Genomic DNA, 26,565 nt, shown 5'->3' with positions numbered 1-26,565 from the left:
TGGCTTATAACCACAAAGGCTTATATCGTGTTTTCTGTGGGTCAGCCCCGGCTCTGCCCCACTTCTCCATGGCAGGGCAGCCTGATCTCAGACGTCGCCTGCCTCGTGCAGAGGAAGAACTAATGGTGAAGCGCCAGTGGGATTTTAACACTTCTGCTCACAAAGTGCCTCACAACATTGTGTCCCCATCTCACTGACTGTGGCGAGGTACATGGTCTGGCCTGCCCTCAGCAGGTTGGAGAGAATAATTATTCCCCAAGGAGAGGTGAATCTTTTGAACATTCTTAGAGTCTACCACAGTGCAGGATCCCAAAGAAGCCAGAAGTCATTTGATTGACCAACTGATCTTTTGGGCCACCTGAACTAGGAATCTAAATTTGAAGAACTCATTTCTGGCCATAGCAATTCATTTTAGATTTATATAGATTGCATAGCCAAAAGAGCCCTGAAATGGAATTCAGAAAGGCTTTTTAAAAAGTAATTTAGGATTGGGGCACCTGGGTGGCTCAGTCGATTGAGCGTCTGACTCATGATTTCGGCTGGGGTGGTGATCTCAGAGTCGTGAGATCAAGCTCTGTGTCAGGCTCCCTGTCAGCAGGGAGTCAGTTTGAGATTCTCTCTCTTCCTCTCCCTCTGCCCCTCCCTCCACTCTCTCTCTCTGTCTCTCTCTCAAATAAATAAATAAAATCTTAAAGAAAAGCAATTTAGGATTGTTACTAAGCTGAAAAAAGTAAGGTAAGATTTAAAAAAAAAATTACTTAAATTGAAGGGAAAAGTACCTAGATTTCTCTGGGAAAAAAATATAATTCAGCAGGAGAATTTTATTTATAATACTCATTAAAACTGGATGCCAAAATAGAAAAAGGAAAATTTTTTTTCTTCTCAATTCTGAATACCCATGTGTAGGTATATTTCTAATTATAAGCTCCCTAAAAATGAGTCAAGTATTAAGTGTACAGCCTGATTTGACCACTTAACCACCAGCACATCACGAAATATAGCTTCTGGGGCACCTGGGTGGCGCAGTCGGTTAAGCTTCCGACTCTTGGTTTCAACTCAGTCACGATCTTGGGGCCCTGGGATCAAGCCCCACGCTGGGCTCTGTGTTCAGGGCGGAGTCTGCTTCTCTCCCCCCTACCACTCCCCTCCCTCCTGCCTCGTATGTGCTCTCTCTCACTCAGTCGCTCTCAAATAAATAAATAAGTCTTCAAAAATAAATAAATATAGCTTCTTTGTTGTTGTATGTATTCATGGTCCAGAATTTTAAACAACTTAAAAATAATTGTTTCTCCAAGAAACATCTTTAGAGATCCAAGAGCTAGGTGTGACTGTGATGGGCCGATTTCAAGGGCTCATAGTGACACAAATAAAAACTATACTCTAGCAACTGGAAAACCAAGGTGGAAACTTCGGCAAATGTGTCTTGTTTTAATTAACAGTTTCCTCCACCAGATCGCAAATATATACATGTATATTTATTCATTATATCTAAATATTACATTTAAATATTTACATATGCATATCACACACACACATACATGTACTTGTTAATACCCCAAATTGGAGAAAATTGGATCCTTTGATTATTACTTGCCAACTTGATGGGAACTATATTTATAACACCAAGACTGCAGCCTTCAACACTGATCATAGCTGGAGGAAGATGGCCCAGGAACAATGTTAACCTATACCTTATGGAGACTCCAATAAAGTCACACAATGTGATTTATAGTCCGTGTATCTTCAGAAATCTGGAGCCGTTACTTCTGCCAAAGCAAACAAAATGTTTGCCTTAAAGCTTTTAGATATGACATTTAAAGTGTGGATTTTTTAAAAAAAAGTCTTCCTGTCAGCTGGCCTAGTCATCATATATTTAATGTTTGGAGAGATCTTTGATAACTCTCAGGCTAACCAGTTCTCCGCAGGCATATTAAGCTCAAAAAATCAACTGAAATAATATATACTACCTGACTTCCCCGCAAACATTCAGTTTGTTTCAAGTTGACTGCCAAAGGACCTGTTGCCCATTCCTGTTTCTTGAGAAAAATAATAGTCTAACTGGTTCATAGACATAAATATAATTTATAATGTTGACTGAATTTTTTTATTCATAGAACACTTAAAAGGAAAACTAGATGACTATATTAAGCTGTGGAATGGCTTAGTGAAGGTATTTCGAAATGAGAGAAGAGAAGGTTTGATTCAAGCACGAAGTATTGGTGCCCAGAAGGCCAAACTTGGACAGGTAGGAAACACTGGATATTTACCATGTCAGCACCTTGGATTTGGTAACTCAGCGATCATAGAGGTTTTTAAGTACCCTTCAGATTTTTTTTTTTTAATTGAAAATGCTGGCTTGATTAAACAGATAACTCGTATATCAGAATGGACTCTCATGCTGATTTATATTAGCGTCTAATTTTAAACTGTGTGTGCTATATGATGTACCATATATGAGGAGTGTTCTTTCACCCTGCCTCTCTTCTTTAAGGTCTTGATATACCTTGATGCCCACTGTGAGGTGGCCGTTAACTGGTATGCACCACTTGTAGCCCCCATTTCCAAGGACAGGTAACATTACCTTGCTTTCTTTTCTTCCCTGGGTGAAAAGTAAACCTTGTCCTAGAAGGACAAATAATATTCTCATTCTCCTGATTCCAGTTCCACTCAGCGCCTCAAGCATTGTGTTTTAAGTGTGATCCTTCAACTCGTTTCCGGGGGTGGGGGGCAGGCTGATCCTTGGGGCTGATTCAGACGCAGGCAGTCAGGCATTTGGGATAAGCCGAGGCGGTCTCACCCAAAAATGGTCTTATGGTCGGGTTATTGAACAGACATCTTCTAGCTCCAGAAGCTTTCTCGAAGAGTAACATTAATTGCTCTATCTACACTGTGGTTACAGTTCCAAAGACTTGAAAGCGCACACTCTGAAATTACACCAATTGGTTTTGGTTTTTCATGCCCTTTTGAATTACTACTTCAGACCAGCTGTGACGCGTGTCAAGGCTTTGGGTTCCTATAGAAACTTTAAAGTTTAGAAATAGACAACTATTCCATGGAAGTGTGTCAGTCGCCATTACATTTACAGAAATGTCTGAACACTAGAAGGCAGCATCAGTCTCCTAGTTCCAGAAGCCTTCCTTTCTTTTAGTGCAGAATTCTGACTATTTCGGAATTGAGGGGAAAAAAACATGTCTCTGTGGTGAATAATATGCGTCAAAGGGTGAACTTTGGGGGATTTAATCATCAGACGATTTAGTATGAAGGCCTATCATAAACATTTTTCACATGCTGATTTAGTCCTCACAGCAGCCCTGCAAGATAGATATTAGCTCCATTGTACTGAAGAGGATATTGAAGCCTAGAGAAATTAATTGACTTGCTCTGATTCAAACAGCTAATAAACTATCAAACCGAGATCTCTCTGGGACACTTTACACTATTTGTTTAGAAATCTGAGAATCATGAGAAGTGAAGAAAGATAACACGCCTTCCCCTCTCCAGGTGAAAACTAGCAGTCTTCAGGCGCAGTGAGGAAGTGGTTTTCTGCAGGGTCCTGTGGCAATCCCACATATATCCCACAGTGACACCCCCCACCCCCCCACCCCGGCCTCACTGTCCCCTGGGAATCCACAGTCTGCAGAGAGTAAAGTACCTGTCTCAAATCCACGTCCCCCACATCAGAATTCTATGCCCTGTAGGTTTTTCTCTTCTCCTTGGCTTCTAAAACATCTAAAAAGCACCTTAACATGGTTAAGAAAAGCTGCAATCTCTATTTCAGGAAATGCATTTTTAAAATCCTGTCTGATAAGATGAGCATTAAGACAAGCTGGGTGCCAAATTACCTTTGCAGAGTTGATCCTACACCTAATTGGTCATATAGGACTAGCATTTTATGAAGCCCAAATACAAGGTATTTTTTTGCTTTGAGTTCTCAGACCACTAAAGTTCTTCAGCAGGTTTTGAGGGATTTTTTTTTTTCTTTTTAAAAAAAAGCAGGAATACAATGCAGTACTTTTTTTTTTTTTTTTGCAATGAAAGCTGTTTATTGCAATAAAAGGAGCAGGAAAAGAAGATCAAGTAAAGGAATAGAAACAGATTTTCATAATAACTTTTTCCAAAGGAATAGAAAGCAACAAAGAGTTGGGAGAACCGCTAAGAATGTAGTGGGTATTATTTCTGTACACACACACGCACTCGCTCACACACGGTCACACTCACATTCACACTCAGAGACGCATTCACACTCACATTCATACTCATTTTTATTTCATGGAGGAATAAGGAGGGAAAATAACAAGCAGGAAAGTCTTGTAAGTAATGCAAAATTACCAAGAGAAAGTTGCCTATAGGACCAAAGTAAAAATGAGAAAGCACTGTTAAGTTCAAAGCCGTGGCTCTTTGTCCCTGACATTGTCTGTGAGCCAAGGGAACAGTCTCCTGTGTCTTTCCCTTACAAAAAAAGGGTTCCTTGACTTTTAAAGACATTCATTTGCTTCAGTTTCCCATTAGGTATTAAAGTCCCGTAATGCAAAAAAAAAAAAAGAAAAAAATCAGTAATGAAAAGAGATAATATAGTTAGGCATGCTGAACTAGTCAGTTTTGGGTTCTTAAATGCTTTTTCATTTTCTGTAAATGTTTCAGAACTACATGTACTGTACCTCTAATAGATTACATAGATGGGAATGATTATTCCATTGAACCGCAGCAAGGTGGGGACGAAGATGGTTTTGCCAGAGGGGCCTGGGACTGGAGTTTACTATGGAAACGTATTCCTCTAAGCCACAAGGAAAAGGCCAAAAGAAAACATAAAACTGAACCTTATCGGTAAAGATTACTACTTTATTTTCTTACGTGGAATGTCTATCTAAGTACTTTTTTTTTTCCCTTCCCCATGTACTTGTATAAATGTGTGGGTCCATACATACCCTTCCATTTCATCTTTGCTGCATCATCAACACAACACAGAACCATTTGCACTGTGCCGATTATAGACGTCATAAATGGCAACACATATGAAATGGTACCCCAAGGGGGTGGTGACGAAGATGGGTATGCCCGAGGAGCATGGGATTGGAGTATGCTCTGGAAACGGGTGCCTCTGACCCCTCGAGAGAAGAGAATGAGAAAGACAAAAACTGAACCATATCGGTAATCACTAAATCACTTACATGTTTTTCTTTTCTCCAGTTGCTGCTAACATATTAACCTCTTGCCAAGCTAAAAATACTTGATATTAAAACTATAGATGTTGTCGTAGAGTCTGTAAGAGATTTTTTCCCTTGCATTATTTCCGAGCTTTGAATGCACATTTACTTCTTTGTAATTGTTTTTTCTTAAATGCAAACTCCATTTTGGGGGTGTTGGGGGGGAGGTTATATGTCATTGCTTTCAAATACAAGTGAAAAAAATCTTTGCCTTCCTGTCCTAGTAGACTAGACATCAAATTTTATTCTTTTGACCGTAATTTCATTCTGTAAATTTAAAATGCATAAATTATTTCCAATCCAAGTTTTATGTCCACTTTGATCCCTTGGCTGTAGTGTTAACAATGAAAGGCAAATAGCAAGAGATTTCTTGTCTTTTTCTTCTTTTTGTTTTGTATGCTAACTCATAATAACTAATTTTGTACCGGTTAAGTCTGGTACCTAAAAATACATGACTTTGGAAAATATTACATAGAATCCTTTACTCCTTCCTTCTCAGAAGAACATTTGATTAAAAGGAAACTTTATTCCGAAATCAGCTTTTGTCCCTTCTTCAGGGACAAATAGAACAGTTTATGCTACTCTATTGGTCATTTAATGGAAACATTTACTGCCTTTCAAGAGTGACTCCAAATGAAACTTTTTTGTCTTACGTTAGTATAGCTTCTAAATGTGTCTTATTTTTTCTGATCTTATGGTTCTGCTTTTGGTCTCTCTCTCCTTGTTATACCACTGATAATGCTAGAACTCTGTTTTGGGAAAGTGTTTCCAGTGTCACGCAAATGCTGGTGGGATCTGGGTGGGTCATGATATCAAAATACTGAGATGGCAAACATAAGGAAATTACAGAATTTTAAGCTTTGACACTTTCCAAATTTCCCTTTGAAGTTCTTTTTTGAAACAGTCCAGGAATTTACTACTTACCTACTTGATTTAATGAGTACTCCTGGATGTACAAAATAAAGAGTAATGATTATATTTATATTTCTGCCAATTCCATGGGCTTGGCTAGTAAAGGAAATTTTTTTAAGTGGGCTAGAAAAATTTCATGGGGGGTTTTCCTTTAAATAACTCACCGGTTTTCATGTAAGATGCATTTTTAAATATATACTGAGATAAGCGGGAATACATTTAAAGATCAAAAAGGCATGGTTACAACAGAGTAACTGTAAATGACAGTGAAATAAATGTGCCATGAAAATAACCAAGAATGCAGTAGTTCTGCTTACCAAGTCAGGCAGCATACCTTAAGAAGAAGAGGCATAAGAGAATGACTTCTGCTTGATGTGATTTCCTTTAATATTGAAAGTATTACTTGATTTATTATTTATCCCCTCAACAAATATTTAATGAGTGCTTACAATGTGCCAGGCATTGTTTTCTGGGGATAAATTTTTCAAAGATGGGTTCTCTCATGGCACTTAGAATATAATGGGTGAGACAGAAATTAAACAGATCGCTACACAAATCACTCTGGAAAAGCAACGGCCAAAAGTGGTTCGAAGACAAACCACAGGGTACGTGGAGCTTAGGGGAGGGAGAAGCTAATCCGGCCGCGAGGAGCCCGAACGGCCTCCCTGACCTTTCAAGTGTCCTTCAGACTGAGGCCTGAAAGGCCAGGAGTCAGCCCTGTGGACAGGGAGGAAGAACATTTCGGGAGAGCGAACAGCCTGAGCGAGAAGGGCGTTTGTCGCGCTGGAGGCGTGAGCGAGCAGCGGAGACCTCGGCTGGAGGAAGCCCGCTGAGCGTGGAGAGCCGGGAGAGGCGCGCGCCTCCGGGGCCCACGTGGAGTCTGCTCTGCCTGCCGTGGGATTAGATGTGCATGGGGGCAGAGCAGAGGAAGAGACAAGGTCAGGGTGTTGCCATAGCAGTGCAAGTGACGGGAGCTTGGTCTAGGAGCTCGGTCTAAGCAGCAGTGACAGATTCCAGATACGTTTTCAAGGTGGAATCGATAGGAATTAGTGACAGGTTGAATATTAGGTGTGATGATGAAGAAGGTACTCAGGTGGAGGAGGCTGCTTAGGAATCATGATGCATTAATCATTAATTGTGGGGAGGAGTGGGGAACAGGATGAAAATGATTCCCCTTATCATTTCCTCTAGAGATGTGAGTGGTCTATCCCCAAAAAGGACCCAATTCAAGATTCCATTCAAGAAACCCCTGGCATTCCTACCTCCTGACACAGTAAATAGCTAATGTCTCATTCTCCTGTGTCGTTTCTGTGCTACATTTGCAAACTCTGAATGAACTGTGACTGTTCTGCCATGATTTACACCTTTATTTGGCATGCCCCTGAGCTATAAAATTAAAAAATGACAGACTACTCCATGGTCTGTGGTTGCACTCATCCTAGAATGACTCATAAATCCTTGTAGAAGCAGTTAGCAGATCATGGCTGTATGGCTCAGTATTTTTAGGAGTGAAAGAGAAAATTCTCTTTTTTGAAAGAAATTTTCAAACCAACAGAGGAGCTAAGGCGCCCTCTAATGGCAAAATGATGCAATGCTCTAATTTGTAATGAACTGTAAATTGGATTTCAGATAGAAGTCAGAGTAAATTCATTAAATTATAAACAGATTGTTTTGTGAAGGCTTTGTAATTTCTTAATGTTTGGCCATCGGTTTTGTCTCTTCTGTGCATTATTTAAACTGTGTTCCAAAAGGGCTGTTGTCTGTTGGTGAAGGGGTACTGGGGGTTTATCTTTAATAGTTATTGCAGTGTTTCTTCACTTAGGTCCCCTGCCATGGCTGGCGGATTATTTGCCATTGAACGAGAGTTCTTCTTTGAACTGGGTCTGTATGATCCAGGTCTCCAGATTTGGGGTGGTGAAAACTTTGAGATCTCATACAAGGTAACATTTCATTTAAACGAGTGCAATTCTCTAAGTAGTTACCGACTTTTGTGACTTTCAGATAAGGCTGGTTTCTTTGGGGAAAAAACTGTTTAATGCATTTCTCTAAATTATAAAGGATGACTAACAAAAATGCATGCCTTTGGGGAAAAATAGGGCAAAATGCAAACTCCGGACTTCTTACATATTTACATGGCTCATCTCAACATTGAAGGCTGCAAACTTCAAAAATGAAAATACTAGGGTGGCCTGGGTGGCTCGGTCAGTCAAGTGTCCAACCCTTGGTTTCAGCTCAGGTCACGATCTCGGAGTCCTGGAATCGAGCCCCGCATCAGGATCTGCGCTCAGTGGGGAGTCTGCTTGAGGATTCTCTCTTTCCCCCACTCCCTCTGCCCCATCCCTGCTCGCACACATACACATATACACATACACATTCTCTCTCTTTCTCTAAAATAAATAAATAAATCTTTTTAAAAAATGAAAATACCTCCTCTTCCCACTCCCTGCCTTACCCTCCAGGCTTTCTATACATTGGAGCCTTTTGTTACAAAAGCCCTTTAGGGAATCTGCCGGTATGGGGGCCACATTTGACCATCCACTGACACAGTTACCCTTTATCACTATAGGACATGATGATTCAGGACAGAAGCAGATCCCAGCCATGACTGTGCATCCTCAGACTGACATTGGAGCTGCCTTCCATCAGCAGCCCCTGTTGTTGAGGCAGTCCTTGGACAATAATACCATCCATGCTCTAACCCCTCCCTCCCACTGCCCCCAAGAAAGAAAGAGAACTATATCACAGTTTGAGTTAAACAGATACTTATTGCCTCTTGTCTTAAATGTCCAAAGACAGAAGAAGAATAACTCAGTCCCTGCTCTCAAGGAACTTAGAGTTCATAAGAAGAGATTAGAATTAAATTCATAATACAATAAGAAGGTAGATGGCATTCAATTGGTGTGATTAAGAAACAGCGTCATACTGGAGGGAGAATTTGAGGCAAACTAGAAAGGTGGGCATGATATCGATAAGCAGAGATAAAGGAAGGGGAAGGAGACCTCACAGCAAATAGACTGGGGAAAGGTACAAAGGTGGGAACATGAAGAATGCATTCAGGAAACAGTGAGGAGCCCAGTCTAGCAGAATCTGACAGCCTGAGTAAGAAAGACGTCCAAGAAGAGGAAGTGGGCAGGTACGTTAGGATTGTATGGAGGAGGGCCTCTAATGCTGAGCCAAGAGATTTCTACTGAATTTAATAAGCAGGGGTAACCTATTGAAGATACTAAGCAAGGGAATAACATGACCCAAAGTTGCCCTTCAGCTAAAATAATCTTACTATACATAGGGATAGCATTGAGTTGAGAGAAGCTGGAGGTGAAGAAGCCAGTTTGGAGGTTATTATAATAATCAGCCAGGTGGGAAATCCATTAGCTGTGGAAACGGTGAATGATATCAGGAATGAAGAATCTGAGTGACTTTGCAAGGTTACACTGGGCAAAGGGTGTTTAATGCTACAGGTACACAAGGGGCCCTGAGTTGCAGAACATTACTGCATTCTTATGGCCTTGTTTGTTATTATATGAGTTTGAAAAACATTATTTTAGGATTCGTTTCATTTATGAATTCCGCATGGACACTGTTATCTAATTTAGGTTTTATATTTACATTTATAAGAGAAATTTTCAAGTATAATTTATTTTGATATTTGAAACAATTTCCACGTGTGTTTTTCCTTGATAGATATGGCAGTGTGGTGGCAAATTACTGTTTGTCCCCTGCTCTCGTGTTGGTCACATCTACCGTCTCGAGGGCTGGCAAGGGAATCCTCCGCCCATTTATGTCGGGTCTTCTCCAACTCTGAAGGTGAGTCTTTGGATACAAGGAGAGAAGCCTAGGGAGCTCTGGACCACACACGCCCCACTGATATACCACACACCGTGGTAGTCACTTCAGTGGCCGCTCACTGAATGAGATAAAGCTTTTAAGCAGTCAGCGCTCTTTTTAACTTAAGCTGGACTTATTCATGAAACCCCTTATTGTTTTTGCTTTGTTTTGTTTTTATGTGAAGTAGAGTTGACATATAATACAGGTGTACGCAGGTATTCAACACATATATACGTTGTGAAGTGATCACAATAAATCTGGCTACCATCTGTCACCATGAAAGTTGTTACAATATTATTAACTCTGTTCCCTATGCTGTGCATTGCTCCCCTCCCCCTGTGTCACCCATCTGCTCTCCCCTCTCCCCTCCGGCAACCGTCTGTTTGTCCTCTGCGTCTATGAATCTGTTTCTGCTTTGTTTGTTTGTTTGTTTGGTCTTTTAGATTCCACATGGAAGTGACATCATATGGTATTTGTCTTTCTCTGCCTTACTTATTTCACTTACTAAAATACCAGCTATGTTGTCCATTTGGGTCCATCCGTGTTCTAACAAATGGCAAGATTTCATTCTTTTTTATGGCTGAGTAATATTCCATTGTGTGTATGTGTGTGTGAGTGTGTATGTATCTGTATACCCCACATCTTCTTATTTATCAGTATTATCCATGGACACTTAGGTTGCTTCCATATCTTGGCTATTGTAATTATAAACTGTATTATAAATAATGCTGCAATGAACATAGGGGCATGTATATCTCTTTGAATTAGTGTTTTTGTACTCTTGGGATTAATACTCAGAAGTAGAATTGCTAGGTTGTATGGTAGTTCTGTTTTTAATTTTTTGAGGAATCTCCATACTGTTTTCCATAGTGGTTGCACCAATTTGCATTTTCAAAAACAGCACACAAGGGTTACCTTTTCTTCATATCTTCACCAACACTTGTTATTTCTGGTCTTTTTGATGGTAGCCATTCTGACAGGTGTGAGGTGATATCTCATTGTGGTTTTGATTTGTGTTTCCCTGATGATGAGTGAGGTTAAGTAGCTTTTCATGTGTCTGTTGGCCACCTGTCTGTCTTTTTTGGAGAAATGTCTGTTCAGGTCATCTGCCCATTTTTTAATTGGATTGTTTGCTTTTTGATATTGACTCATGTGAGTTCTTTATATATTTTGGATATTAACCCCTGTTTGGTTGGATCATTTGCAAATATCCTCCCATTCAATAGGATGCCTTTTCATTTTTTTGACGGTTTCCTTCACCATACAAAAGCTTTTTAGTTTGATGTAGTCCCATTTGTTTATTTTTCTTTTGTTGCACTTGCCTGAGGAGATAGATCCAAAAAAAATGTTGTCCAAGAGCTTGCTTCCAATGTTTTCCTAGGAGTTTTATGGTCTCAGGTCTTATATTTAAGTCTTTAGTCCATTTTGAGTTTATTTTGTATATGGTATAAGAAAGCCATCCAGTTGCATTCTTTTGCAAGTAGTTGTACAGTTTTCCTAACATTTATTAAAGAAACTGTCTTTTCCCCTTCGCCTCATTTGTCAAAGATTAATTGACCATATAGGTATGAGTTTATTTCTGTTCCATTGAGGTACGAATCTGTTTTTGTGCCAGTACCATATTGTTTTGATTACTATAACTTTGTAGTATAATTTGAAATCAGGGAGCATGACACCTCCAGGTTTGTTCTTCTTTCTCAAGATTGCTTTGGCTATTCAGGGTCTTTTATGGTTCCACACAAATTGTAGGATTATTTGGTCCCATTCTATGAAAAATACTACTGGTATTTTGACAGAGATTGCACTGAATCTGTAAATTGCTTTGCATAGTATGGACATTTTAATAATACTGATTCTTCCGATCCATAGTGTTGTGTATCTTTCCATTTTTTTGTGGGTCATCTTTAATATCTTTCACCAGCATCTTACAGTTTTTGGAGTATGGGTCTTTCACCTCCTTAGTTAAATTTATTTCTAGATTTTTTTTGATGCAATTATAAATGGATTATTTTCTTAATTTCTTTTTCTGATAGTTCACTATTAGTGTATAGAAATGCAACAGACTTATGTATATTAATTTTGTATCCTGCAACTTTACTGAATTCATTTATTAGTTCTAACAGCTTTTTGGTAGCGTCTTTAGGGTTTTCTATGTAAAGTGTCATGTCATCTGCAAATAGTGACAGTTTAACTTCTTCTTTCCCAGTTTGGATGCTTTTTATTTCTTTTTTTGTCTGATTGCCATGGCTAGGACTTCCAACACTAAGTTGAATAAAAGTGGCAAGAGTGGGCATCCTTGTCCCAGATCTTAGATGGAAATCTTTTGGCTTTTCATCATTGAGTATGATGTTAGCTTGTGAGCTTGTCATATATGGCTTCCGTTGTGTTGAAGTATGTTTCCTCTGTACTCACTTTGTTGAGAATTTTTATCATAAATACATGTTGAATTTTATCAAATGCTTTTTCTGCATCCATTGAGAAAATTATATGATTTTTATCCTTTTTATTAATGTGGTGTATCATGTTGACTGATTTGTGCACATTGAACCATCCTTGCATCCCTGGAATAAATCCCACTTGATCATGGTGTATAATCCTTTCAGTGTACTGTTGAATTCAGCTTGCTGATATTTTGTTGAGGATTTTTGCATCTGTGTTTATCAGGGATCTTATTATTTTTAAGATTATTCATTGTATCCCATTCTGATTAAGATTTCTATATTGAATGTTCTCCATGAGAAGACATCTCAGAGAAACTAAAAAAAAAAAAACAAACCTGCCACTCTGTAGGAAAGTAGTTGAAAGGAAAATATCAGCTTCTACTATTTTCACATGAGTAAAATATTATTTTTGTTTGGTCTAAAAAAATTAATCATTAGGAGCTTGTGCAGTAAACAAAATCAAATTTTTGAACAATGTTTGCAAAAGATTAGCATCTTTTGTCCCTCAAACCAGGGACAAAGCAAAAAAGCTTCATACAGAGGCCAAATGTCCCACTGCTAGGAAGATTAAGTGCTCTATTCTTGACTGAGCAACTTTGAAGTTTCTTTAGTTGGGCTGCTTTCATAAATTCTAAGAGCATAGGAGTCTGATTCCATTCATTTTCTGGAGCCCTTAAACCAAGTCAAAAGCAGAAGGAAGTTTATTATTGGCTGCAGATGCAACTTGGAACAGTTCCTTAAAGGGAAATAGATAATAGAAGCAGAGATGGAAAGGTCTTAGGAATGAACACAGCTTTCTAACTAGCCAAATTATCATAGAAATGGCCAAATGGAGCCCCAGCTACAAGAGGAGATGAGATTAAAATATCCGCGATAAAACAAAGAGCACCAAATTAATACCAGGCCAGACTGGCATTGCAGGAAAAGAACCTGCCCTTGGAGTTGGACCCATAAACACGAAGAATTAATGGAAAGTCACATTGATTCATGAAGGCCTGTGCTACAAAGGAAAGGAAAAGAGATGAGAGGGAAATTTTTATCCACTCTAAAAATTAACTGTACATATCGTAAAAATGACCCAATAAATGTAATATTCGTGAGTGCCTAGAATGGGCCAGGCACTTTTTTTTCCCTCCATCATCCACTCCAACCACAGCGTTCCAATGGCTTACGTCTATTTATCCAGCTCATCTGTCTTCTTGGAGCTTCCGACTTTGATAGGCAGTTGTCCCCTAGAATTATCTTCTTAGATGACCCTCAGGCATTTCAAACTCAGTGTAGTCAAAGCTGAACTTTTAACTTTTTCCCAAAAGCAATTCCTTTTCCTGCATTCTCTGTTTGCCCATGAATGAAACTTAGGGGGGGATGTTAGGGTAGTCTTCCTCCCTTCCCTCCCACCTTACCGAGCCCTGAAGATTCTACCTCATACATATCTCTGAAATCCATTCCTTTCTGTGCTTCGCACAGGTGCTCGAATCTCTCCCATGGATATTAAATAGCCTCCTACTTGGCTCTCTGTCATCAGCTGCAACCCCTTTCAGTCCATCTTCCACTCACCACCAGTGTTATTCCCCTGAAAATTAAATCGGATGTCTGTACCTGCTTAAAGCCTTTTGATGGCTCTCAGCTAAAGGATAAAATTCAAAGTCCTTAAAAAAGAATAATAATAATAGCTAACACTTTTTGAGTTCTTAGTATATACCAGACACTAAATGCTTTTTCATATTCACAAAACCCGACAAGCTATGTTGTGGGAAACTACTTGCAGGACTCCAAATGCACCATGATATGTCACACTTCTTTTGGGTTTCTCTTTACCCTGAATACCATTCCCACATAATGAACCACTCCTTCAAGACTGAGCTGTCCTGGGCCCCTCCATGCTGCCCCTCTGGCCTTCTCCTTCCCAAACAATGAAATGCTCCTTCTTCGTGTTGCTGTAACCGTATGTGTCTGCACTGAATTCATCACGTTCATTAGTATCTAGAAGACATGGGCTGTGTCTAATTTTGGATGACTTTGCAAAAGTTAAGACTGTTTAGCAATAATATTATGTGTTCTTGTGCGATCCTACCACATACAACTTTTTTGGAACCCAGGGCTTTTGCAACAGCATGCCTGTGTTCACCCTTTGATAGTCATAGCCTGGGAGAATCTTAGCCTGAACACAAGGTGTTTTCTTTTTTTAATTTAAATTCAATTAGCCAACATGGAGTACATCATTAGTTTCTGCCGCACGAGGTGTTTTCTACTCCTGATGTGAAACAGGGCTCAGCAACGATGGCCTTTAGACCAAATCCAGCCCGTTTTAGTAAATAAAGTGATAGCGGGCAAGAGCACACCCATCTGTCTGAGTGTTGTGTAAGCTACCTTCTCATGAAAACAGCAGAGTTGAGTAGTTGCTACAGAGACCATGTGGCCCACTGTGCCAAAGATCCTTACTCTCTGGCCTTTTGTAGAGAAAATTTGCTGATGAACAATGTAGAAGAACAAGGGACTAGATTATGTACTCAATCTGTCATAATATTCATGTCTGCATGCATTCATCCCATTAAACCTTAGAAGATAGGTCTTTGTCAGTTATCACAATATCAGCTTATTTTATTGTTCCTTAATTGCTTTTTCTTAAAATGCATCACCTGGGGAAAATATCCGGTTAATTCTGGGTGATAGCAAAATGGTTCTATTATAGTCGTAACATGACCCAAAAAGCCACTTGCAAACAGAGCTATTGTTTTTTGTGATGGTTTCTGAAATGAGCCTTTTCCCTACACATGCTCATAGTGTGGTTCTAATAGAAAGAGATTATTCTGGGTAAAGGAGCATCCATGTCCAGCCAGCCTCTCCTAAACCCTTTCTGAACTTCACCTTCTTCCTCTAGACAGTGGATAGAACATACGATCTTAGAATATACGATCTTTACAGCTCGGTGATGTCAGATTCTGTGTCCCTCACTTCTTAGTTGAACATGCATGACATTTTATCCTTAGCAATTGACATATTCGGGTCATTAGCTCACTTGCATTTGTTTAATTAAATATCAGGTCCTATCAAAATGAGTTTGTTATATGTTGGTCATATTTCATGTGTCTAAGATGGGCTATTTACGGCATTGCAGATATTTTTCTTTTTCTAACAATATCTTCTTTTTCACAGAACTATGTTAGAGTTGTAGAGGTTTGGTGGGATGAATACAAAGACTACTTCTATGCTAGTCGTCCTGAATCAAAGGCATTACCATATGGAGATGTATCTGAGCTGAAAAAATTTCGAGAAGATCACAACTGCAAAAGTTTCAAATGGTTCATGGAAGAAATAGCTTATGACATAACTTCACACTACCCTTTGCCACCCAAAAATGTCGAATGGGGAGAAGTAAGTACTGGCCAGTATTCAGATCTCAAAGTGTGTGTGTTTAGGGACTGAGTTTGGGAGAAGGCAGAGAGAGATGGAAATGTGTGAGTGAAAGAGAAGAATTCTTGGGGCAAAGTGTCTCTAAAAACTGTATGGTAACCTCCCCCACCTTTCCACCAGACTGTTAACACCTCTCCTGATGCGCCCCCCCCCCCCCCCCACTCCACCCGACGACTGTGTCCCCTGCTCTCAGCTTTTGGACTTACGGCTCTCCATCTTGGAATGATGTCCACTCCCTGCAGCTCCTCCTGCCCCTCCCTCCAAGTCCTATTCCTGGCTAATTCCATCTTATCCTATTGCTCTCAATTTAGAGAGCACCAATTCTAAAAAGCCTGTCTTATTCATCCCCCACCCAAGCAGAAGGACTGAGTTCTTGATCTTTCCATGGGTTCTCATAACAGCCAGTCTCCATGCTCGGGACCTGGTTCACCATTGTGTCCCATTGGACTAATGCAGAGACTCCCATATACAATACAAAGACTGAGTTCTTGATCTTTCCATCGGTTCTCATAGCAGCCAGTCTCCATGCTCGGGACCTGGTTCACCATTGTGTCCCATTGGACTAATGCAGAGAGCCCCATATACAATAGGCCCTCAAACAATGCTTGTCAAATGAATGAATGAATTAATGGTAACTGAAAATAAGTAAATCAGGCCAAGGCATTGATTGGTGTTGTCATTTGTTTTTCCAGACTTGCCTTTGTAACCTCATTTCTTTTTAAAAAAATTTTTTATTGTTATGTTAATCACCATTCATTACATCATTAGTTTTTGATGTAGTGTTCCATGATTCATTGTTTGTGCATAATACCCAGTGCTCCATGCAGAACGTGCCCTCCTTAATACCCATCACCAGGCCAACCCACCCTCCCACCCCCCTTCCCTCTAGAACCCTCAGTTTGTTTTTCAGAGTCCATCGTCTCTCATGGTTCGTCTCCCCCTCCGATTTCCCCCCCTTCATTCCTCCCCTCCTGCTATCATCTTTTTTTTTTTTTCTTAACATATATTGCATTATTTGTTTCAGAGGTACAGATCTGAGATTCAACAGTCTTGCACAATTCACAGCGCTCAACCATAGCACATACCCTCCCCAGTGTCTGTCACCCAGCCACCCCATCCCTCCCACCCCACCCCCCACTGCAGCAACCCTCAGTTTGTTTCCTGAGATTAAGAATTCCTCATATCAGTGAGGTCATATGACACATGTCTTTCTCTGATTGACTTATTTCGCTCAGCATAATACCCTCCAGTTCCATCCACGTCGTTGCAAATGGCAAGATCTCATTCCTTTTGGTGGCTGCATAATATTCCATTGTGTATATATACCACCTCTTCTTTATCCATTCATCTGTCGATGGACATCTTGGCTCTTTCCACAGTTTGGCTATTGTGGACATTGCTGTAACCTCATTTCTGATTTTATGCACCCACGAGCCTCAATGCTGCTGCCTCGTGAGTGTATTAAACGTGCTGTGAACTTTCAAACCTAGGTACTATTGCTTAGTTACGTATTCAACAGCTTCTGGTCAAGGGCCTGCTGTGTGCCAGTCACTGTTCTAGACATGAAACAAGACAGGCAGGTCCTTTTCATCAGGGGAAAGGTCTCTCCCCTTGGGCTAGTGGGGGAAAGAGACAACAACAGAGAAGACAAGGAAGGTAATGGCAGATGGTGGTGAGGCCTACAAAGGAAATAAACAGGTGATGTTCAGGAGGATGTAGGGACAGATTACGGAAGCCTTCTTTGAAGAGGTGACATTTAATCTGAGATCTGAATGATATACCAGAGAGCCAAGAGAGAGTGTTCCAAGCAGAGAAAATGATGAGCATGGAGGCTCTGAGTCAGGAAATGCTTTGCCTTTGTGATAATCAGAAAAGAGGAGATTAGTGAGGAGGGAGGCCTTTATCCTGTGGGTGTAGGAAGCCATGGGAGGGTTTTAAGGAGGTAACATAAATTGATTTATGCTTTGCTTTTTCATCACCCTGTTGTGAGGGTTTAGAGTAGAAACAGGGATGCCAGTTAGGAAACCTAGTAGGGTAGTTCCGGTGAGAAACGATGGGAGCTGAGACCAGGAAGTCAAAAATGGAATGCAGAGAAGCAGACCAACGTGAGATACATAATTCATCTGGAGGCAGGTCGCTGATGGATGGGGATGTGAAGGATTTGGGCCAAGATGACTAGTTTTGGTTTTCCTTTGAGTAGCCACTGAGGTGGCAGCTGAGGTGGGGACGCTGGTGGAGGGGATAAAGGGGAAGGGTTGGGAATGGCAAGTTCTTTATCAGCGTTCTGGTCGTGTGAGGTGCCTACTAGACAGCCAGGTGCAGCTGTGAAATTGAAGCCTAGAAAAGAGGGAATGTACATTTGGAGCCAGCAGCAGGTATATTGTTTTATGAAACCGAATGAACTCACCTAGGGAGAAAATAGAGCTAGATAAAAGACGGGATCCAGCCCTGAGGGATTCCAACAGTTAGAGTTTGGGAATAAAAGAAGCCGACCCTTATGCTGTTCACCTCTTGGTTTAATACGTTTCCGCCCGCCCGTCCATACCCTTATTTTACCTCTGTGTTCCAGTGTAGCAAACCATGTGTGACTCCCAACTCGACCATGAGCCCCTGGAAGTCCAGACCAGATTTTGGTACTCTTAATCCCCAAGAACACCGGATTAATATAGTGCCTTCTACATAAAAGGAATGACTCCTCCTGGTGATCTCGGTCAGTCTCCTGATTTTGCAGCCATCTACATGCTAACGACTCTCACATTTCTATCTCCAGCCCAAATCTCTCTCCTGGAGCCCGGACAAGTACCTCCAACATGCTACTTGATATCTCCACCGGATTGTCTAACAGATACTTCAGACTCAGCGTATCCAAAACCGAGCTCCCTCTCTCCCCTCCCCAGCCAGTCTTTGCTGACTGCTCAGACCAAAAACCTTGGCTTCTCCTTTGTTTCCTCTTCTCTCGCACTTCACATCCAGTTCCCAGATCTGAGCCCTTCGTACTGTGCTTTAAGCCACTACATCTCTGAGACTAACTTTGCCTCCCTGCAGCCTGTTCTCAAGCAGCAGAGTGATCTTTTTAAACTGTGAATCAGGTCATGTAACTCCTCTGTTAGAAACGGGCAGTGGAGTGAAGGCAGAGCCCTTCCTAGTGGCCTTGAGGCCACTGTACGGTCTGACCCCGTTGTTCTCCGGCCCCCCCACCCCCCTTACCCGCATGCTCCTGCTTCTGCTGTTCCCTCTGCCCGAAAGCAAAGTCAGCCTCTTCGCGGGGCCTGACATGTATACAGCCGGCCCTTGAACAACACGGGTTTGAACTGCACAGGTTCACTTAGACACGTATTTTCTTCCAGTATAGGAAATGTATTTTCTCTTCCTTATGATTTTCTTTCTTTTTTCTTTTTTAAGGTTTTATTTGAGAGAGAGAGCACACACATGAGCGGGGGTGGGGTGGGGGAGGGGCAGAGGGAGAAGCAGGCTCCCCGCTGAGCAGGGAGCCCGATGTAGGGCTTGATCCCAGGACCCCGGGATCACGACCTGAGCCCAAGGCAGACACTTGACCGACTGAGCCACCCAGGCGCCCCTCTTCCTTATGATGTCCTTAACATTTTTCTTTTCTCTCACTTGCTTTATTGTAAGAATACAGTATATAATACATATAACATACAAAGTATGTGTTAATTGACTATGTTTGTTGTTGGTAAGGCTTCCGGGCAATAGTATGCTATTAGTAGTGAAGTTTTGGGGAAATCAAAAGTTACATACAGGTTTTTGACTGTGCAGCGGGTTGGCACCCCAAACCCCTGTGTTGTTCAAGGGTCAATTGTATGTACCTCAAGACTGCTCCGATGTTACCTTCTCAGGGAGAGTCTGCCTGCTGTCCCCAGAACCCTCTTAGCCCCCACCTTGAACTTGCTCTTCTTTTTCTTTTCTCCATGGCACTTACCACTTCCAAACATGATGCGTTTTTTGCTTATATTCTGTCTTTCCCTCCCTAGAATGTAAGCTCGCTGGGGCAGGGATCTTTTATCTATTTTGTTCTCTGGTGTAACAGACCTTACAACATGCCGGACACAGTACTCACCAAATATTTGATGAATAAATAAAGTCATGAGTGAATGAATAGGTGGAATTTTCTGTTCCCCCTTTCTAAGCTCATCCCTAAATATATCTTCACTTTAACCTCTATCCCCACTCTGGCCCCTGTATGTTACACCTCACTTCTCAGCATTCCCTGCACGTTGCAGGGTAAACCCTTATAAACCCCATGTCTCCCTGGGGACAGACAGTCTTCAGTGTTCCTCCAAGCAGGGCAAGAGGCTCCTTTCTCCACATGCCCATCCCTCTATCCTGCTGGACGCTTAGCCCTCAGTCTCGCTACAGACGTGAGGTCCCTGGCCCATGACTTGATTCTCTCCTCGTGTCTTCTAAAGCACTTACCATCATAGGTGCTCAGTCAATATTTGCTGACCAAATGAAACAATAAAGATTTTATCCAAATACTATAGTAATTCATAATTGAGTTAACAAATACGTAGTATTTCCAGAAAAGGGAAAATATGCATTCCAAAGATGAACCCCTGTGTTTGCTTCTCACCCACATTATTCATAGTCAGAGTAACGTCTCACTGCCTGGCCCATCTGCCCTAAGTTTTGTCCCCTGGGCCTCTTGGAGACAGCTGCCAAAATTGTCGCACAGCCATTTCTTACATATTTAATCTGGTCTAGACATCTAGGGCCAGTGTCTGCTACCACTGGGGTTAGGAAACTGTGCTCTGTTTGCTTCTCATCCACATGAATTCTCATGAACCTGGAATTGTATTTCAGATCTTTTTATTTTTTTTTCTTCTGCGGTATTTTATCAAAATCTATAGACTAGTGCCCTCAGTTGGGGTAAGCCCATTGCAGTGTGGACTTCAAGACCATAAATGAGTTCAGAGACAACTGGTATACTCTGAGCTACTCAAAGACTGACAAGTTCGTCTTAACCTAGCATTACACGTACCCAGACTTCCACTGTGAACTGCAGTATCTAGCATGAAACTCTCTTCCCCTATTGCTAGAGCTCACTAAAGCTAAACTGTTGCTTGCTCTTTGGTTCTTTGTTCATTTTTGTAGATCAGAGGGCTTGAGACTGTCTACTGCATTGATAGCATGGGGAAGACAAACGGAGGCTTTGTTGAGCTGGGACCCTGCCACAGGATGGGAGGGAATCAGGTAAATAACCATACTTATTGGAGCAGCTAGTCTTACTGATCAGGGGGTTTCATTTGCTTTTTAATTTGATAATTTTGTTTGTTTGGGTAAAGTTAAACATTCTGTAAAAAAACCTGACAGTTCTAAAGCATTTACTTAGATGAGGGGGATGATAGCAGTATCAGGTTTTCACACAAGCAGTCCGAATCTAGAATTTATTTCTGTTATAAGAGATTAGAATATATTCCTATGGGAGTATATAACCATGTCAGCCTAGCTCTGTAGTAATTTTTTTTGCAAATATTGTTCAGTATTCCACATTTTTCCCTAATAAATTAGCTAGGATGTTGCTGCCAGTAAGGTATATTTCACTAATATATTTTCTTACTTCCTGATGTGGGTATTGTTCTTGCCTCTAATTTAGATTGTCAAACATCATCAGCTCTGCTTCCACATTTTCATCCGCTCACACTGTCGGTACATAATAAATATGTGTTAATGACCCATTCTATATGTAAGAGGCTAAAGAACATAATCCTTTAAGTGTTAGCAGGAGTCTTCGCTAATATCAAAACGAATATCGTTTCTATCTTTGGACATAGAATTCTGAACATACAGAAAAATTATAGAAAAATTAGACAGTCATTGAGTTTAATTATGAGTTAAGTTTTGTTTTTTTTTTTAAATAATGTATATCAGCAGAGAAGGTGCCTTGTTATTTTCTTTTTTTTTTTAATAGCTTTTTCGAATCAATGAAGCTAATCAACTCATGCAGTACGACCAGTGTTTGACAAAGGGCCCTGATGGATCCAAAGTTATGATTACACACTGTAATCTAAATGAATTTAAGGAATGGCAGTACTTCAAGGTATTGTGCATTTCATCTCCTGAAATATTATTTGCTATTTCATTTTAATAATACCTACCATCTGGAATTTAGATGGATAAATCTTAAAATATATATGTATGTGTAGATATATGTATATATATGTGTGTGTGTGTGTGTTTATATACGTACATATATATAAAATTTCAGTCATAGTGCATTTATATTTCATGTTGTCCAGCAGGTGGAGATAGAGACACAACACTTAGAAGTCTGGGCCTTCCCAACTTCTTTATGGGAACTGGATAAATACTGCTTTAAAGGTCATGTTTAGTTATTCACTGGACACCACAGGAGCAGTTTTTCTCTTTCAGCTGTGAATATTCCAGGTTCTTTGCCAAGTTGAAGATTCCAACATATTAATGTATTTATGTATAATTTTCAGTGTCTAGACTTGACCGAATCAATTTATTGTGAAACATAAAGCTGGGAAAGCTGCCCCAAACTGAAAGAACCTGGCAACCCTCAAATTTATTTACTCATCTAGTGGTCGTGATCATACCGTGTCTGTCATGCAAGCCCTGACTTGCTAGGTAGTGATGTTATTATGACCTGCTTAATATTCCTGGTTATCATCGTTCATAGATAATTACTATGAAGTGGTAAGTATGTGTCAGTTGCTGATTTTTTTCCTATAACAAGTTAGAAAGGAGAAGGTTAACATAAACCCTGAAGAACAGAGCATTTATTTCCACAAAGAAAGATGAATAATAGCAGTAAGTGTTACAGGGGTCAGTGAGAACAGTACTCATAAAATAGTAAAAGAAGGCTGTGGCAGACCAGAAACTGCCATCCAGAAGTAGTTTAATGGATAAAAAAAAAATGCAATGTACATATTTTAGATATTTTAAAGGCCACAGCATTGAGTACACATTTGTGCGTCAGACATTACTAAATATTTCTTGGGGCCCGATGATGTGGTGACTTCAAAAAGAAGCCAAAGCACATCATACTCCAGTGGCAGCAAAGAAGAAACTGCAGAAATGAAAGTAAGTAAAATGCCATAGGTTAACAAAGGAGAGATTAATAGGATGAGTTTCACTGAGGAAGTATCTTTGTACCAGATCTTGAGATAGAAAATGGTTTTTTATAGAAGATAAACAAGAAAACTGGGTGAGCAAAGGCGTGGAATGAAAGTGTGTAGAAAACTCTAGGACTCATGTTTAGTTTGGTATCCCTAAATTGTAGTCCACATGAAAGAACATTGAACTTCATTTTGTAAGTTTTGGAGAGTGAATGACTTTATTTGAGGAACTTTTTCCTCAAATTGGAAGGAACTATTTCCTCTCCAGTGAGAGGAAACAGTGGATACTTCTAGGAAAATAACTCCAGGAACATTGTGAAGTATGGACTGATAAGCAGGTCAGCTCAGTCTGCAGTTCTCAGACTTCCAGTCTCTAGATTCTCTCTACACTCTTGAAAATTACTGAGAACCCCACAACAGATTTAATTTATCTAGGTCATAGCTAAAAATATTTTCTGAATTGCAAATTAAACCTGAGAAATTTTGTAAGCATGTATTTGTATTGTATTATACTTGCACTTATATATTAATTCATGTAAAAGTCAATGATAACCCTACTACGTTATCATTGTTTTATGATTTTGCAAATCCCTTTAAATGTCTGGTTTAATAGAAGACAGCTGGATTCTCATACTGCTTCTGCATTCAATTTGATGTGATATGTTGTTTTGGTTGAAGTATATGAGGAAAATCTAGCCTCAAACATGTGGTTAGAAAAGAGAGGATTAATTTAATAGCCTCTTCAGATAATTGTATCTTTGATGCTACACCACAGCTAAGTAAGTGGTCGTTTCTTATAAGTTTTTTGCAGTGTAGAATCTGAAACCATATCAGTGAACATCTTGCCCTATGTTACATTAAAATCCATTGGTCTGTCTTAAACTCTGAAAGGATCTTTTACTCATGTCTGATTTTGTAACATCATGCATTGCTTATTTGGAAAATATTGGCTCACTAAGTTTTGTAGATCATCCAAATGTTGACACATTTCACTAAACACCAGTGTCAAAAAATCACAAATATAACCACTGATTTTTCATGGTAAAGCTGTCAAGTTCATGGTGGTGGGTATAAGTTTTCCACAACTCTAATTTTTGCTTGAAAAGTCAAATTCTATCAGTGGCAACAAATACTGTCAGATTAGCTGTTTTTTTTTAAGTGACAGGCTTACTTCACTTTCTAGAAAAAGTCTGCCCAGTCCCAAGTTTGAATAACCACGGTTTGTCTAGAGTTGTCCTTTCAAGTCAAAATGACATTACATGAAGAAAGCAACTAGTTGGACAAATGTACATGTGCTTTCCTTCCAGATAACCACTGTACTTCACTATATGGAAGTGCTTTATGCACACTTTATATTTCATCTCAGAATATTTTTAAAAGTATACTCAAGGGTAGGGGCGCCTGGGTGGCTCAGTCGGTCAAGCGTCTGGCTCTTGGTTTCGGCTCCAGTCATGATCTCCTGGGTCATGGGACCGAGCCCCATACTGGGCTCCGTGCTCAGCCGGGAATCTGCTTGAGATTTACTCCCTCTGCCCCTCCCCCCACTTGCACACAGTACAGTTTCTCCCTCTCTCTCTCTCTAAAATAAATAATCTTTTTTAAAAAAGTATACTCAAGGGTCAGGATTTAATAAAACTAATAACTTTTACTGTTTCATCACAGACACCTTTAAGTAAAACTAGCATTTTCCTTCTTAGCTGTGGATGGATGGCCACGAACACTGAGGCTGCTAGCACACTTAGGTCACTGCTTGACTTATGCTAAGGCCCCAGCATTTTTACCTGCCATTGCTTTTGCACCATCAGTATAAATGTCCGCGCAATGAAAAAGGCAAATGAAGTCTTCGTATTACTATAAAGATAGTTTTGGCCTTACAGACCCAATCTTAGGTAGTCGGAGGACTACCGTATGAGACGCCCTGAGCTATATTGAAGACATCTACAACAGAGGACGAGGGCTAAACTAAGGCATATGCGGTGGGCCTGGGAAAGGATATAGATCAGGGACACTGCAAATATCCGTCCTCAATGACTGCTACAATTTGAATGAATAAAGGAAGGTGTAGCATGAAAGGCCTCTGTCCTGAGGCCTGGAAGGATGGTACTGCCGTTAAGCCAGGATGGGAACTGAAGGAAGAAGTAGGTTTGGAGGGGAAGACAGTGAAATGAAGTTTCTATACCATTGAATTTGAGGTACGGGCAGTACATTATGACTTAACAATAAAAGGACTTAGAAGACTGACAATCAGGAAAAATCCAAAGTCTGAGGTATGGTTGGTTTAAGCCTGTCCTATCCGCTGGAATTCTCTTCTTGCGAAAGCCAGGTAATGACTTTGAATATCAGTGATACCAAAAGAAGTACAAATTTAAAATTCCTTTGTCCTTTGTTTTCCAGAGCCTGCACAGATTTACTCACATTCCTTCAGGAAAGTGCTTAGATCGTTCAGACGTCCTCCATCAAGTGTTCATCTCCGATTGTGACTCCAGTAAAATGACTCAAAAGTGGGAAATGAACAACATCCATAGCGTTTAGAAAGAATGAAAGAAACCAATAACCTACCTACTGACATAAATTTATACAGGACTGAAAACCGCCTGAAACCTGCTGCAACTATTATTAACTCTGTACAGCTCCAAACCCAGAACCTCCTGATCAGTTTGAAGGACGTTGATAAACTGTGATTTTACAATAACATTATCATCTGCAGTTACTGTTTACAAAACTGCTTTTACCTTAAACTTTGTAGATGTTTACATCTTTTTTTGTTTTAAGATGATGTTGGTAATTTGTGCATTTAGCTCTGTTTTATTTAGAACAGAGTTAAAAGCATCCTTGTCTTCTTTGGGATTACACTCAGGGGTCTGAAAGGCAGTTTGATTTTATTATTATTTTTTTTTTAAACACACTTGAAAACAAGGTTGGAGTAACCAGACTTTCATATATAATTTGGTGATTATCAACCTGTTGTGTCTTTATTTAATTTTACATCTTTACGAAGCCCTGCCACAGGTTCTTAGCCAAGGTGGCCTTCCTTCAGTCATGCTGCTTTTTTGAAAGGTGAATTTCAACACATTTAGTGCCTCTTTCATTTCTCAGTATATATTTCAAGAGCTTTTGATGAAATTTATAGGATGTTACGGAATTGTCATCTGTATGAGGAATACTGTCACTACTCAAAAATGACTTTATGTGCTACCATTTGTTCTGAAATTGAATGTTGTATGGCTTGAAAAAGAAAAGACAGTATAGAACATCCAAGGCTATTTCATAGGATTGAAGATTGTATGGCATTAACTCCCTGACTCGCTGGCATGCCCAACGCTCTCTGTTGATACTGACTCCTAAGATAGCAAAGGGGGTCTACCAACTAGAGAAAAATTGTCCACTGACATCTGGGATTTACTTTTCCTTTCTACCTATCACTGCAGAAAATTAATTCTCGGTTTTGAAACCTTGAAGTGTGGGGTTAACAAAAACAACAAAATACCACTGTACACACATCCAGGGTTCATTCTGACCAAGGTAAGAATTACCAAGCCCTTGTTAGATTAATCCTTACAGAACTCCTGTGCATTACAACCTAAGCTGTGGAACCTCTGAAGCCAAGAGTGAATGGATGTTTCATGTATGTCTTCATCCAAATGAAATCCCCTGCACATTTTTTTTAAA

At 40.2% G+C, this 26,565-nt stretch overlaps 1 protein-coding gene across 4 annotated transcripts in view; it reads left to right on the top strand.

Annotated features, from left to right (window-relative positions):
- The window catches only part of GALNT7 (polypeptide N-acetylgalactosaminyltransferase 7), a 141,287-nt gene extending 115,138 nt beyond the window's left edge, over positions 1 to 26,149 (top strand). The window contains exons 4-12 of one of the 4 annotated variants that reach the window (XM_021698770.1): positions 2,115 to 2,245; positions 2,492 to 2,571; positions 4,966 to 5,148; positions 7,939 to 8,056; positions 9,798 to 9,920; positions 15,539 to 15,757; positions 20,909 to 21,007; positions 21,726 to 21,854; positions 25,291 to 26,149. In XM_021698770.1, coding sequence (XP_021554445.1) covers positions 2,115 to 2,245; positions 2,492 to 2,571; positions 4,966 to 5,148; positions 7,939 to 8,056; positions 9,798 to 9,920; positions 15,539 to 15,757; positions 20,909 to 21,007; positions 21,726 to 21,854; positions 25,291 to 25,428 — 1,220 coding nt within the window. In that variant the 3' untranslated portion in view covers positions 25,429 to 26,149. Of the gene's footprint in view, positions 1 to 2,114; positions 2,246 to 2,491; positions 2,572 to 4,641; positions 4,825 to 4,965; positions 5,149 to 7,938; positions 8,057 to 9,797; positions 9,921 to 15,538; positions 15,758 to 20,908; positions 21,008 to 21,725; positions 21,855 to 25,290 lie in introns of all 4 variants that reach the window. The other 3 variants (XM_044912577.1, XM_044912578.1, XM_044912579.1) reach the window with 3 other exon arrangements.
- The last annotated feature ends 416 nt before the right edge of the window (positions 26,150 to 26,565 follow it).

This window comes from Neomonachus schauinslandi, chromosome 2 (genome assembly GCF_002201575.2).
Source record: "Neomonachus schauinslandi chromosome 2, ASM220157v2, whole genome shotgun sequence".
In the NCBI taxonomy this organism is placed as follows: Eukaryota; Metazoa; Chordata; class Mammalia; order Carnivora; family Phocidae; genus Neomonachus; species Neomonachus schauinslandi.
This window is presented reverse-complemented; position numbering and strand designations above follow the sequence as displayed.